General features: G+C 37.2%; 1 protein-coding gene across 1 annotated transcript in view; it reads right to left on the bottom strand.

The window, feature by feature from the left end:
- The window catches only part of gstcd (glutathione S-transferase, C-terminal domain containing), a 106,933-nt gene that overhangs the window by 60,040 nt on the left and 33,366 nt on the right, over positions 1–13,527 (bottom strand). The window contains exon 5 of the mRNA XM_056456570.1: positions 11,007–11,100. Within this exon, the coding sequence (XP_056312545.1) occupies positions 11,007–11,100 (94 nt within the window). The remainder of the gene's footprint in view (positions 1–11,006; positions 11,101–13,527) is intronic.

The raw sequence follows: 13,527 nt of genomic DNA, 5'->3' as shown, positions 1-13,527 counted from the left end.
GATTGCGCCAAAACAAAATATGATCATGCCTTGATTTTTAATTATTTAATTAGGACCGTAAGGTCTGACTTTGCTCAGACAACAGCCTTGTCACTTAACAGAAATAATGTACAGCATAAAATATATGGTCATGGTGCAGTGAAAAAAGAATTAATATTGTGTTTGACTTGCATGATCTTGAACGACTGCATCCATAAATCTCTGCAATGACTCAAATAACTTATTAATAAAGTCATCTGGAATGGCAAAGAAAGAGTTCTTGCAGGACTCCCAGAGTTCATCAAGATTATTTGGATTCATCTTCAATGCCTCCTTTATCTTACCCCAGACATGCTCAATTATGTTCATGTCTGGTGACTGGGCTGGCCAATCCTGGAGCACCTTGACCTTCTTTGCTTTCAGGAATTTTGATGTGGAGGCTGAAGTATAAGAAGCGCTATCCTGCTTAAGAATTTGCCCTCTCCTGTGGTTTGTAATGTAACGGGCAGCACAAATGTCTTAATACCTCAGGTTGTTGATGTTGCCATCCACTCTGCAAATCTCTCACACCTTCCCATACTAAATGTAACCTCAAACCATGATTTTTCCTACACCAAACTGATTTCTGTGAGAATGTTGGGTCCATGCGGGTTCCAATAGGTCTTCTGCAGTATTTGTGATGATTGGGATGCAGTTCAACAGATGATTCATAGGAAAAATCTACCTTCTGCCACTTTTCCAAATGATCTACTAGAACTTGCTCTTCCAACTGAGATCAACGACAAGACCTTTGTTTATTACAATTTTTTTTTTACAACACCACCCCAGTCAATATATAATTTTAAACTCTTAAAAATGGCAATAAAAGTCAATATTTTAAACTTTTTATCATCAAAATTTGTTGGACAAAAGACCAAGGTCCCATCATGCAATTCAAAAACATAAATAAATAAAGAAAACAACAACATGGATCGCAAAAAATACAGAAGCCATTTAACGGAATTTTTACATTGAGAAATGATATACTATCATTCTGTAAATAATAATAATAATAAAAATAACAATAACAACAATAATAATAGCAACAACAATACAAATCATAACATAGACAAAAACAACAGTGCATAGCTAACTGTTGTGTCTGGAACTCTAGATAAATTCAAGCAGTGCTTGACAACTTTAAAAAGACTTTGAAAACAGCAATCATTGCTTGAAGGTTTTTGTCAGGATGAAAGGAAAATTGGAAGATTCAGACGTCTTGTCAACTTAACTACTGTGTTTAGTAAACAAGGGCTTTTTTGCTTTCTTTTAAACATAATAAGGATTGTAACACGCCACTTGAATGTCAGCGGTTGAAGGCTTAAGCATCTAGAAATAATAAAACAACAAAATAAATTGGCCAAAAAGTAGAAAAACATGCCTCAAACCAAATAACTCCATCCAAACTACAGATCAATAACCCAAATGGGTCTCGATAAGACTCTTCACAAGCCCTTAAAGGAAAGGTGATAGTTAGGTGATTTTCTGCTTTAGCGATAAAGTCAAGAGAACTCGTGACTTCTTGTGTTCTTGTAAACAAGCTTGACTGAACACATCAGTAAACTCTTCAACATGCACGCACACACATACGCACACACACAAAATGGTATATGAAAACTCTGAAAGCCGGTCAATTGAGAATAGCAATCCAAAACACCCAAGTGGACACTGAGGGAAAAAAAAGACACATTTGACAGCTAGACAAGAGTTACAGCTTGAGGTCTGAAAGTTGATGTTAAATACAGACGTTGAGTATGAAACGAGAGCCTGAAAGAGAAGAAAAGAATGTACAGTGAAAGTACAGAAAAGATGCAAATAACACTTGTAATTTGCTGTTCTCTGTGGCCTGATCCAATGTATTATTCAGGGTAACAATAGAATAACACGGCATGAAAATTAACAAGGACAATCTAAAGGCTGAGAAGAGCTTGTTTCGCATTGTAACCAGGCTGTAAATTATAACACCAGCATAAATTTAATTAACCATCAGCATTTGCTGGCGCCCAGGAATAGAATTTGTGAGTAAATATGGGGCGAAAACCCAAAACGCTCGTCAGGTAATGAGAAAAATTGCATTAGCCGGTTAGGAGAACGACAAGCATGAATATTCATTAGGTGGCATTTCACACACAAATTCATGACTCAAACATTTGATCAATTAGTAAAACTCATTTAAAGCTCTCTGGGGTGCAGGCTGTATTGGAACTGCTACCAAGTTGAGAAAGTGCTGATGAATCTCCAGTTGGGACCAAAGAACTGCGCGCCAGCTTTGACAGCAGCATTTAATTGATATTGATTAACTGAACCAATCTAACTGAAGAATCAGAGACTCAATTAATCAAACTGAGCTAAATATCGGCTCTTGGAAGGGTAAGTGCCATTTGTAGCTGGCACATGTGTGGAGGAAAAAGTGAGCCCTTCACTGCAAACTTCACTCTGATAAAGCCATATTAAAATCCAAAAATGGGTTTTCTTTCAATTCTAGTCTGAATTTGAAAGTAATTTAAGGATTAGCCATGTGAATAAGGGCTTTTTAATATTTCACATTTTTCGAGTGCCTTGGACAGATTTTTGCTCTTTATTCTGATGAATCCCTAACCCAAAGAGCACAGACACATTATTTAAACTACCCCTTTGCACTTTTTGTTTAGTTTTGGATTGAAATGAATATATTAACAGAAATGACTGGAACTTTTTGAATTGTAATTTTAAAAATATTAAACTATGCTCATATACCTGATTTTAATATGCTTAAAGATACTAAGTACAAATTTGTATATTCATAGTCGGCTTGTTAGTTTCAAGTCTGAAACTATGAACTGAAAGCTGTGACTTTTTTTTGTATTGTAACGCAGTTCTTAAAGAAATGGAATATTAAGTGAGAAAACAGTGGGCGTGGCTTTTTTTTTTTACACTGCGAGCTGATTGGATGTAGTAAAGTAGGGATTTCATTTAGAAAGATCTGGAAAAGCGTTTGGGGAGAGTTATTACAACGTAACAGAGAACAATGTTAAAACTGACCATTGGAGGGGCGTGGTTAAGTAGGTTAGCCACGCCCAATTCCTTAGATCTACGTAATCTGGAAATTTAACAAAACAAACAGGAAGCGCATTTTTAGATTTCAATGAAAGATTAGAAAGGCAAACTATTTTTTTTCTAATGACATGCACAGATGAATTGGTCAACACAAAACTAGCAATGTGAGCAAACAAAATCATGTGGTTAATTTGGATTTCATGGGGGCTTAAAGTAGTTATTAATTCTATTTAATAAAACAATCATGACAAAAACTTTATTAGGCATGAACTAAGAGATCCACATCACCTGAGATTAATTAATGCTTCTGTACTTAACTGTCATTACACAGGCTGCGTCCGAAATCGCACATTTCCATAATATATAGTACGCTAAAAACAGCACGTGAGCTGAGTAGTATGTTTGAATTCATAGAATTCAAAAAAGAGTATGCGAGTAGTACCCGGATAACCTACTACTTCCGGCGAGATTCTGAAGTGTGCATCGGATGGATGCTACGCTATCCCATGATGCATCACAAAAGAATTTGAACTACACTGTTCCTATTTACTGTGACTTTTTATGTGAAGCTGCTTTGACACAATCTACATTGTATAAGCGCTATACAAATAAAGGTGAATTGAATTGAATTTGTGAATGGGAGTTGGGATGCACCGATACCATTTTTTTGGAACCGTTCCGATCCCGATACCAAAATTCTGAGTATCGACTGATACAGAACCGATCCCGATACTGTGCCTTTTTTTTATCAACTATTCTGGTCACAAACTTTTGGCAACACTTGAAGTATTCCCCTCGGAAGAATAAACTCAGTCGGAAGGATGAGAGAACAGAAACTTATTGTGAGAATAATTTTACTGAGAGGCGCATGTCGCTTCTGCGCAGCTGTTTGCATGAATGAAGCGCTTGAAGAATCACTTAGACACTGATTCAGCTAGGCCTACTTTGTGTGTGAAGAGCAGGTAATCTCTACTCCAGTGTTGCGAATGCAATCTGCTGATCTAACAGACATAGCGCAACATGATTTAGAAACAGCAATGAACTCCATGTTGCAGGTCAAAATGAACCCATTTAATGCAAAACTAATTGCATTTCTCCACTGATTATTTAAACTAACAGGAACAAATAATCTTGGAGAAAGTTTTTCATCTTGTCATAAACAAATGCGGCACGCAGAATGAATTGTGAATGAATGAAGAATGATTGACAGGTGCAGTGGAGGGAAGCGCTGAACTAAACATGAATTTAAGCACGTGAATTTTCATCTGTACTTCCCATTAAACTAAAGAATGGCTTCAGAATATTTAGGATATAGTAGGCCTACATGACAACTTATTAGTGCCTTATACCTTCGTGGCTTTTGTTGTCTTATAAATTACACAGAATAGCGCACGCGCAAAATCGAATTTGGATTGGTACCAGCTGGCCGATCCAAGTATCGGGATCGTTGCATCCCTAAATGGGAGCGAAGCAATGCAACTGATGTGGTTAGGTCACGTCATGATGACAAAATGACAGATGCAGTACGTCCAAGTTCAATTCATACTACATTAATATGGTAAGAACGTACTTTAGTAGGTGATTTCGGATGCGGCCACAGGCTTTAATCAATTTAACGGTTAACAAATAGAGCCTTAACAAACAACGGGCCAATAAACAGTCATCAATTTTTTAAAAGCTGCATTTCCAATTTAGCTATTTTTATGTGCATTTTGTAATATCGCTTAAAAAAAAAACCCTGGATGGAAACAAGATGCGCATAAATTATGAAAATGCACACAACTGAGAAGGATAAACTTTTTATCCAATAAGAAAACAAAATGTGCTTAAATTACGAAGGAAATGCGTTTACCGAATAAATTCCAAAAAAGTCATGTGATTTTGCTTCAACAGATCATGTGATAACAAAAATGGCGGAAACCTACAGGTATGTTTTGGTGGACGGTGAGGTCTGAACATTTTAAAATGTGTGAAGACCATCCTTGATGAACATCAGCAGAAGGCACAAATCTTCCAAGAAGTGCGAGCGGAGATGATTCTAACAGGATATGACAAACCATGGACTATTTTGCATAATAAATGGAAGAGCCTTAAGGAAAAATATATGGCTGAAAAAAAGAAAACGCACATTGTGCTTCATCTACGTGTTTTAAGACAGAAGTTATTATATATGAAAAAAATGTCCTTCTCCTAAAGCCGCGACTTCCATTTTTCTTTTGATATTTGACGTGTGATAGTGACGATTTTGTTCTTTTGGACTGGTTGGATGGAAACTTGCTTAATTTGCTAAATGTTTTATGTGATATTCCAGTTTTACACATAAATTTAATTTGCACCTTTATATGGAAACATGGCTAATGCCGTAGGCCAGATTAATGTGAAAAATTTGCTGATATTTTGAAAATAAATTGCCTAATACTTCAAGCGTTTGGTCCTCCGATGAGCATCAATCAATCAATCAAAGTCAGTCTAAAAGATAAAACAATACATAATTATTCTTGGTATTTTGAGTGGAAGTTGGTCGTTTGAGAATCCTATCAATATTGTGTATGTACATTATCATGATATACTGAATTAATAAATATTGGCACTTGTCGATCCATTACTCTTTTCTAATACACGTCCATGGGTACGACATGTAAACTTAAAACTTTGAAGTGTAAGCTAACTCTTTCAGGGATTTATTCAAAGTTGAAAAATCCAGTGATGTAAATATCAAAACACGATTGAATCTAAACACAAGTTCAATTCTCCATCATGTTCGCTGCCCAATTTCAAATGAACTGGAATTGAAAAGGCACATTCAGTTCAGCTCTGAGAAGTGGGAGCAACAACAGTGACTAATTCAGGTATGTGTCGAGCCACAATAACTCTTCACAATGCTTCTAAATGCGTTAATACAGTCAAGCCACTGAAGTGAGCAATAATGGGCAAAGCGGCATGTAATCTCTACCTCTGACTGAAATTGCACAGACAGCCTAATGCAAATTGCACATAAAAATGGCAAGAACAGTTTGAAAACCCAAGTTGAACATATTCCAAGAATCAGGGTCCACAGGTTATTTTGAGTCACTGAGAAATAAAGCAAGTCTGCAAGGTTGTTCCAGCCTCTCACTGTGGTATCATCGATTTCAGATTTATCCCTGCCTAAAAATCACACAAAAAAGGCAGCCAAGATGGTCTCTTCCTGTCAGAAATGCACGTTCGCCAAAGTCTGGCTCCTTGAGACAGGTGTCTTTGAAGGTTAAGAAGTGATTTCGAAGTCATTCAATCATGCAACTGTGCCTTTGAAGGTTCTAAAGGTTTTTAGTTGACCTTCCCTCCTCTATGGCCATAAACTGTCTAGAGATGAAGCATTTCAGACAAGTAGCTGCCAAAACAGGCAGATGCGTCCGGAATGCGCCTCCCATGTAAACGGCCCCTTCCCACATAAACACGCTGGAGTCTCTTAATGCTCAACAGGGCCGCGGTGTTGACAGCGGAAATGAATTCGCATTCAAGGCACCGCTGCCAACCACGTTCCCCAGGTGGCCCCTGGGGCTTCTCTCTGCTCTGTAGCGGTGACAGCGACTAGTTCTCTCTCTCGCTCTCCACAAACTGCATAATAGACACCCAGGCGATGCAATCCTCCCACAGACTGCCCTCGATTTAAAACAATATTTATCAGCGCTCCGGAGGTGGCTTGCGAAATGTGGGTGGTAGTTGCGGTAGTCTTACAAACGTCTAAATATTTAGCTCCCAAAGAATACGGCCAGCAAATGTAAAATTCATATGGCTCCTTTTTTGGTAAAAGAGCGTGTCAAATTTCCAAAGACTTCCAAATGAAGCAGGACTCTGTAATCTTGTCCATACGACAGCTCCTCTATGGATGTGCCCACGTAGTAACATCTTATCCACTGATGCAGATACGCACACCCCGAACAAATAAGTGTGAGTAAAAATATCACAAGAGACACTGAAAATGTCCCAGAGGACACTGGGGGGGAAAAAATTACGTTAAGACGACATTTAGTTCAACAATTTAAAGGGGCCCAACACAAAGCCTTGAGGCACTCCTACACCATTTTCCAGTCAGGAGCTCTTCTGGTGAGTACTTAAACATCATGAGACCATGTTTTGCTCTGTGTGGGAAGGTAGGAACTGCTGACTACACATCTAAATGTCTGCTTGAGTAATCTGCTTTAAAAGTTAGGATGCGAAACATTCAGAGCTCTGGGCAGACTGCTGATTCACTTTCCCCAACACTATGACAGTCCTATAACAATGGAGCTTGTTTTCACTCCACGGGTAACCTGACTGTTGAGAGGCAACAGCAGCGATTAGTGGAGTGCTGAAGAGATGGAGGATTCATAGCAAACAGCAGGACATACACAGACCTCTCTGTTCATACACCTTCTCTCTGTTACCACTCACAGATTCAGCACTTGAAAAGACATTAGAGAGAGGCGTGTGTGGGCGCATGCTGACAGGAAGAGCCGCGATGGTAAAAGAAAAGGATAGAACAAAATAAAGGCATGTTTCATTCATTTTAGTGTCACAAGTTCCCATAACTGTTTTATCTGAAGGACCCTGCATTAAAATACTAGAAAATCAGCAGCGAAGGGGCAAAATGACTCATGGGCCATCTAAAATGTCCAGGGAATTATGCTTCGGGCGTCTTTGCTGCACTTTGCAGACAATAATTTACACTCATTCAGGAGTTCATCTCTGAAATGGAGTTTGATGCAAATGTGAAAAGAGCAGTAAAGTCGACCGCAGACCGCAATGAACTAAAAAACCCTCCTAAAAGCCTCAAATAATAAGCAATCTTGGAATGCAAATGGATTATTATTTCAAGACAGAATAAAAATGATGACACTCTTCTTTGACCTTGGCCAGAGCAGCAAAAAGCAGTACTTATAGCCCACTGATACCATACAGACTAAAAGGCATAGCTCATGTCGAGAAAAAAAAGGAATTCTGTCAATCATTTACTCACTTCAAAGTCTTTCCAGTCATACATAATGAAAAAAAAATAGTCAAAGGTGACTTTTTGTAGAATGTTCATGTTCGTGCAACGCAATTTTTGAGCTTTTTTTTCAAACCCCAAAAACAACCAAGAATCATAAATATTCCATAAATGTCATGCACTCTTCTAAGTCCACTTAAGGCATGTAATAGCTTTATGTAAAGCAACAGGGTAAAATTGAAAAGTCTAATCTTGTTGACAGCTGTTTTTACTATTAGCTTTCAAAATTTGCAAAAGATCAAATTTGAATTCTTCAATTAATAAATAAATTTATGAAATACTGCCTAAAAAGGCTGTGCAATTTTTTTTAAATGTTAATTTTTGTGACCTTTTCCTTTCATTTAAAGGTTAAAAAAGAGAGGATGCCCCATACATATTATGGCCTGTTTCCACTGAGTGGTACGGTACAGTTCGGTACGGGTCACCTTTATCAGACTTGTGTCTCCACTACCAAAGGGTACCATTTGTACCCTTATGGTGGGCGTAGTGTTCGACAGAAAGTTGCAGTCACCGTCATTCTCGCTTGAAGTTCACATTTCGTAAGAGAAGCACTTATTAATAAACAAATGCTTTATTTACATAAATACTTGTGTATAAATAAATGTTTATTACTAACCTTTCAATGAACAGGATTTGATTATAGCTGCAGATCAATGATAATGCGAAATAGACTACTGTAACATCTGCGATATGAAATTTTAAAAAAACTTTTATGAACACATAAACTGAAATGTAACCAATTACGAATAAAAAATACCCAAAACTTACATTTAGGCCTTACTTGGGTTTATAAACGATACGAATCATATACAGTCAGTACAAACCTCTCATCTTTATTCTTCACCAGCACATGTAAGGTTAACAACTTGTTAAAAGGTAATTCCGTCATGCCGAGTTCATTATAGTTCAAAAGGCGATGATAATAATTCAACATGGCAGTTTGTTTATGTTTTAGGTTGCTGAAACTGTTTTGTTTATTTTACGCATCACTCTTGCGTTTGTCTGTTTCTGAAAGGATTGGATATCAGGAGCACTTCAATAATCATGCACACGTTATTATCTTTAGCTCAAGAAGTTTGTTTAATTCAAATATAGATGCGCACGCGAGCGATTGCGAGTTCTCTGGAGAAAGTAAAATTACTTGCGCTTTAGATGGCCTCGTAAACAACAGGACAACGGGTTTATCTTCTTGGCTTTGTGGCTGTTCATTAAGACGACGACAAGGTTTGTTTGAGCTTGGGTCGACTATGGCTCGTTATTATATGTTTATATTATAATGGTGTAATGTCTCGGCTGTGTATTTAAAAATGCCGCTTCCTTTGTTTTCATTCTCCTGGCTTGTACATGCGCTAGTAACATTTCTCTGTAAACCAATAGCGTTCAACTGCACGTCTAGCTCCACCTTTTTATTGTGCTAGGTACCCAAAAAGTGCAACGGTACGGTTCAATTTTGGTACCTTTTGACAGAGAAAACAGCCATAAAAGCGTAACGAACCGTACCGTATCACACAGTGGAAATGGGCCATTACCAATGCATATTTGAGAGCCAAAATCACTCAAAAAAAAAAAAAGACTTTTGTGACTTGTTCAAACTACTTATTTAAAAAAAAAAAAAAAAAAAAAGCTAAAACACCACAACAACACATTTCTTAAGGCTTTTTTGGGGACAACTTAATTATTTAATGTTAAATCTACTTAATTTTTGTAAAAAAGATTAAGTTAACTTAATTGATTTGTGTTTCCACAAGATGCAATTGTGTGGAACCCAGCATTTTTTTGTGATTTTTGTTTCCATTTTAATATCTACCATCAAAAGCATGAAATCAGGTACCAAATTCCTTGTATTATAATTTTTTTTGGTTGTTGTTTACTTCTTGCCAAACAGATTTATAAGGTGGCTTTTGACTCAAGTAAATTATGCTCTCAGGGGCATGGATCGATGAGGATTGTTTCCAGACTCTTTAAACCAACTGGATTTCTGTCTCTCCACGGAGCGCAGTCGTGGGTCTGTGCGAGGTGATTGGCATCTCACTCATTCCTGGCGAAAAAAACAGCTGCCTGCTGTTCGAGCTAGTTAAGACCCCAGAGCACGACAGCGCGTGACACAGGACAGGCATGAATACTCTATGCTCGCAAACCCATTTCTACAGGTATGGCCAAAAACATGCATCCAAAAGGCAAAGAAATGCTGGTAGCAGATGATCAAATGGTAAATCTGTCCCTGTGTGAGTTATACTCAGAATTAAAAAAATGTTTCGAGATTTTTGTGTGGTGTTTTATGGGGAGGGTGAGAAGAAGTTGTCCTGGTTTGCTTACAGTGGCTCAGGGGATTGCAAAAGAGGAGGGTTTTTAGTATGATAATAGAATGATAGAATGGAATATGAGTGACAATTGAATGATACTTGACCCAAACAGTATAGAAATCAATGGTTACAGAATTTATTCAATAGAATAAAGAAAATCAAAGATTTGAAACAATCAAAGGGTAAGTAATTGATGACGAAACTTTTTATTTTTTGTGAACCATCCCTTTAAAGCTGCCTTTACATCAATTCTTGAAGTCACAGTCATTCTTTGAAGCAGCAACAGTTGAAAACGACAACCAAGGAAGCGCCGAAATGGTCTAATGTTTTAGACGAGTATATTATTTGTCATTCAAAGTAGATTAAGATTTTTAATGATTCACTGGAGAGCAGAAATACAATTCCCAACACCCTTACAGGATTGGGAGGAGGAAATTAGACAAATAAAAAAGCTTTAATTGACTAGTACAACAGAAAGAGAAGTGGATGAGGAGGAAAAAGGGGAAAATGGGATTACAAAGTGCATGACTAGCAAAACGGTTCTACACATCCATTTCAATATCATACTAAAGCAAAAAGATGCATATCACAATTGGTGTGTAAATAGTTAACACATCTGTAGAAAATACACCCAAGGTTACCTTCAGAGGGGTTGACGGCTGCCGGTAGGCTCTCCCAATCAACAGTGCGTGAAGGGCAAGGGTGAGGGGAGTAAACAGCATCTATCCCGCTTTCCTGCAGGCCAAAAAAGCATATAAACACAGGTTAAAGCATAGCGTAGTGACAGAAGCCCTCAGGCAATGGCTTTTTACTGAAGCTGACCACTTCTTACACTTCCCCAGAACACTTAAGACAGGGTGCTAATTAAATCAGGAACCCGTTACGGAGCAGTTCATCGCACTTTAGAAACTGCTTTAAAGGTCGAAGTCCTATAATTGATTCTACATTTTCGTAGTTGGTACTTAATCATTAAAAAGTCCAACACAAGAATGGGTAAAAAGTGTGTTATGACAGTTATTTCTACTTGAAAATATATGAGGCAAAACTAAGACACACACACAAGGGTGTAAAATGTGTTGTGTTGTGTTAAGGGACTTTATAAAGGTACTTTTTATTTTTGTTGGGTGAGATGAGGTTAATCACCCATATAGAATCAAATTAACCTGCTTGCAATCAAATAAACTCAAGTGGAACGGGGTGAAGACGGAACGAAATTGGTGTTAAAGCCTCTAGGAAAGGTTTTTTTTTGTTAAACAAAATGTACAAACAAGCAGAACAAAAGGAATAGGTTTAAAAAGGATCTAAAAGGAAAATCGACATAGTTTATACATCTCCTGCACTATAACTGAATCAGTGACATTACAAAACTTTTTAATTATTAAAACGGTAACACTTTATTATAATGGTCCATTAGTTAAAGGTAGGGCTGCACAATTCTGGCAAAAATGTGAATCACGATTTTTTTTTTTTTTGCTTAAAATCAAGATCACGATTTTTCTCACGATTCTGTAAATGTAAAATAAAAGTTAATACGATTAGCCTATTATTATTGTTAATTCTCAAACATATGGTAAAACAACAATAATATTAGGTCTATGTGTAGGTATACTGTTGCTTAAAATGCTAAATTTTGTTTAGTCATTATGGTGGACTTGAACAGACTTTCAATATGTTGTCCTGTTTGTTAATTCACAGTAAAATGATGACATCAGAATATAACTATTCATAATTATAAAGCTGATTTATTATGTTTAAGACATGTGCTTGTCATCTGCCATTGACAACATTATTAGACCATTATATTTCCATTATATATAGGCTAGGGTGGTTATACTGACACAGTAAACATTTATTTTCATGCACAACACTTTGTGTTCGCTATGAAAAAATATATCAAATGCTTGCCGTAATCATAACTAAAATGCCATATGATCATTTAAATGATGTGCGCACAGGTTTCACTTTCACTTCCTAGTGCGGCTCATGTCTGCGGTCACTGAGAAAAAAAAACACATACATGCAAATCAAACATCCCGCACGACCCTCAAACGATCGCTCTGTGCAACAAACGGAACATTATTTACAACTTTATTACTATTCACAGCCTATGCAGGTTCTGTTCACTAAAGTAGGTGTCATGTGCGTGCACGTGCGCATTCTCACCAGTAAACAAATAGCTGGCGGTCAGCTCACGTGTGATTTCGCGACCGTGAATACATCATTACATGAAGACAGAAATGTCATTTGAGTGAATTATACCTTATAAATACAGTATGTGACGCTTGTAACACAATTTGAAGGCGTCAATGTTGCTGTGAAAACTTGTGCGACCGCCTTTAAGCTTCTCTCCTGACCTTGAAAATATAATTGGCTGAATCGTAGAAAAGCTGAATTAAGATCGTGTGTAGGGTCGAATCGAAATCGTGATCTTTTTTCGATTACTCGTGCAGCTCTAGTTAAAGGTGCATGTGATTGTCTTCAGAAACTTTTGTTGTTGTGCTTGTTGAAAGTCTCTTCACATTCTGATAGTAATGATTTAAGTAAATGATCTAAATGTATTTATATGTATTTTTATATTCTGGGTGAGGCATAAAACTAAAAAAAATGTCCATCCAATTAAATATTGTCGGGCCTATAATTCTGATAAGTAACCCAAACTGTCTGTCAACAAATGTAGATTTGTACATCTGAGCACCTCTGTTCATGCAGATCTGCCGTTTGAGAGTGACAGCAGTAAAAACAAATGCTGAATCAAAACTTTTTCAAATCCTGAATCAATATTGGAGTTACTTTTGCATGCTGAAGGAAGGACGACATTATGGCTGAAGTATTTCTTTTAGACAGGTCATGCTATCTTTTAAAACTCTTTTAGTCACGCAAAGCTGATGTAGATTCTGTTGTTTTACAAATGGGTTATATGCATGGAAGTGTTGTTCAGCCACTGAAATCTTCTGGCGGAAGATTAATGTAACTATTTTCAGTTTCATATGGGCCTTTTACAGCATCGACAATGTAGATTTTTATTTAGTTTAACAACAAAACATAAGTAAATAGTGCTATTCTGCCTATAGCCTGCTTTACTGAGGTGAAGTTGGTTATCACATTGATTCATTTTTGAACAACGACAACCTGTGACACGCTCCCTATATTGTTTACTGTGCT

Source organism: Danio aesculapii, chromosome 1 (genome assembly GCF_903798145.1).
Source record: "Danio aesculapii chromosome 1, fDanAes4.1, whole genome shotgun sequence".
Classification (NCBI taxonomy): Eukaryota; Metazoa; Chordata; class Actinopteri; order Cypriniformes; family Danionidae; genus Danio; species Danio aesculapii.
Note: the sequence above shows the minus strand (reverse complement) of the source record. Positions and strands in the feature narration are given on the sequence as shown.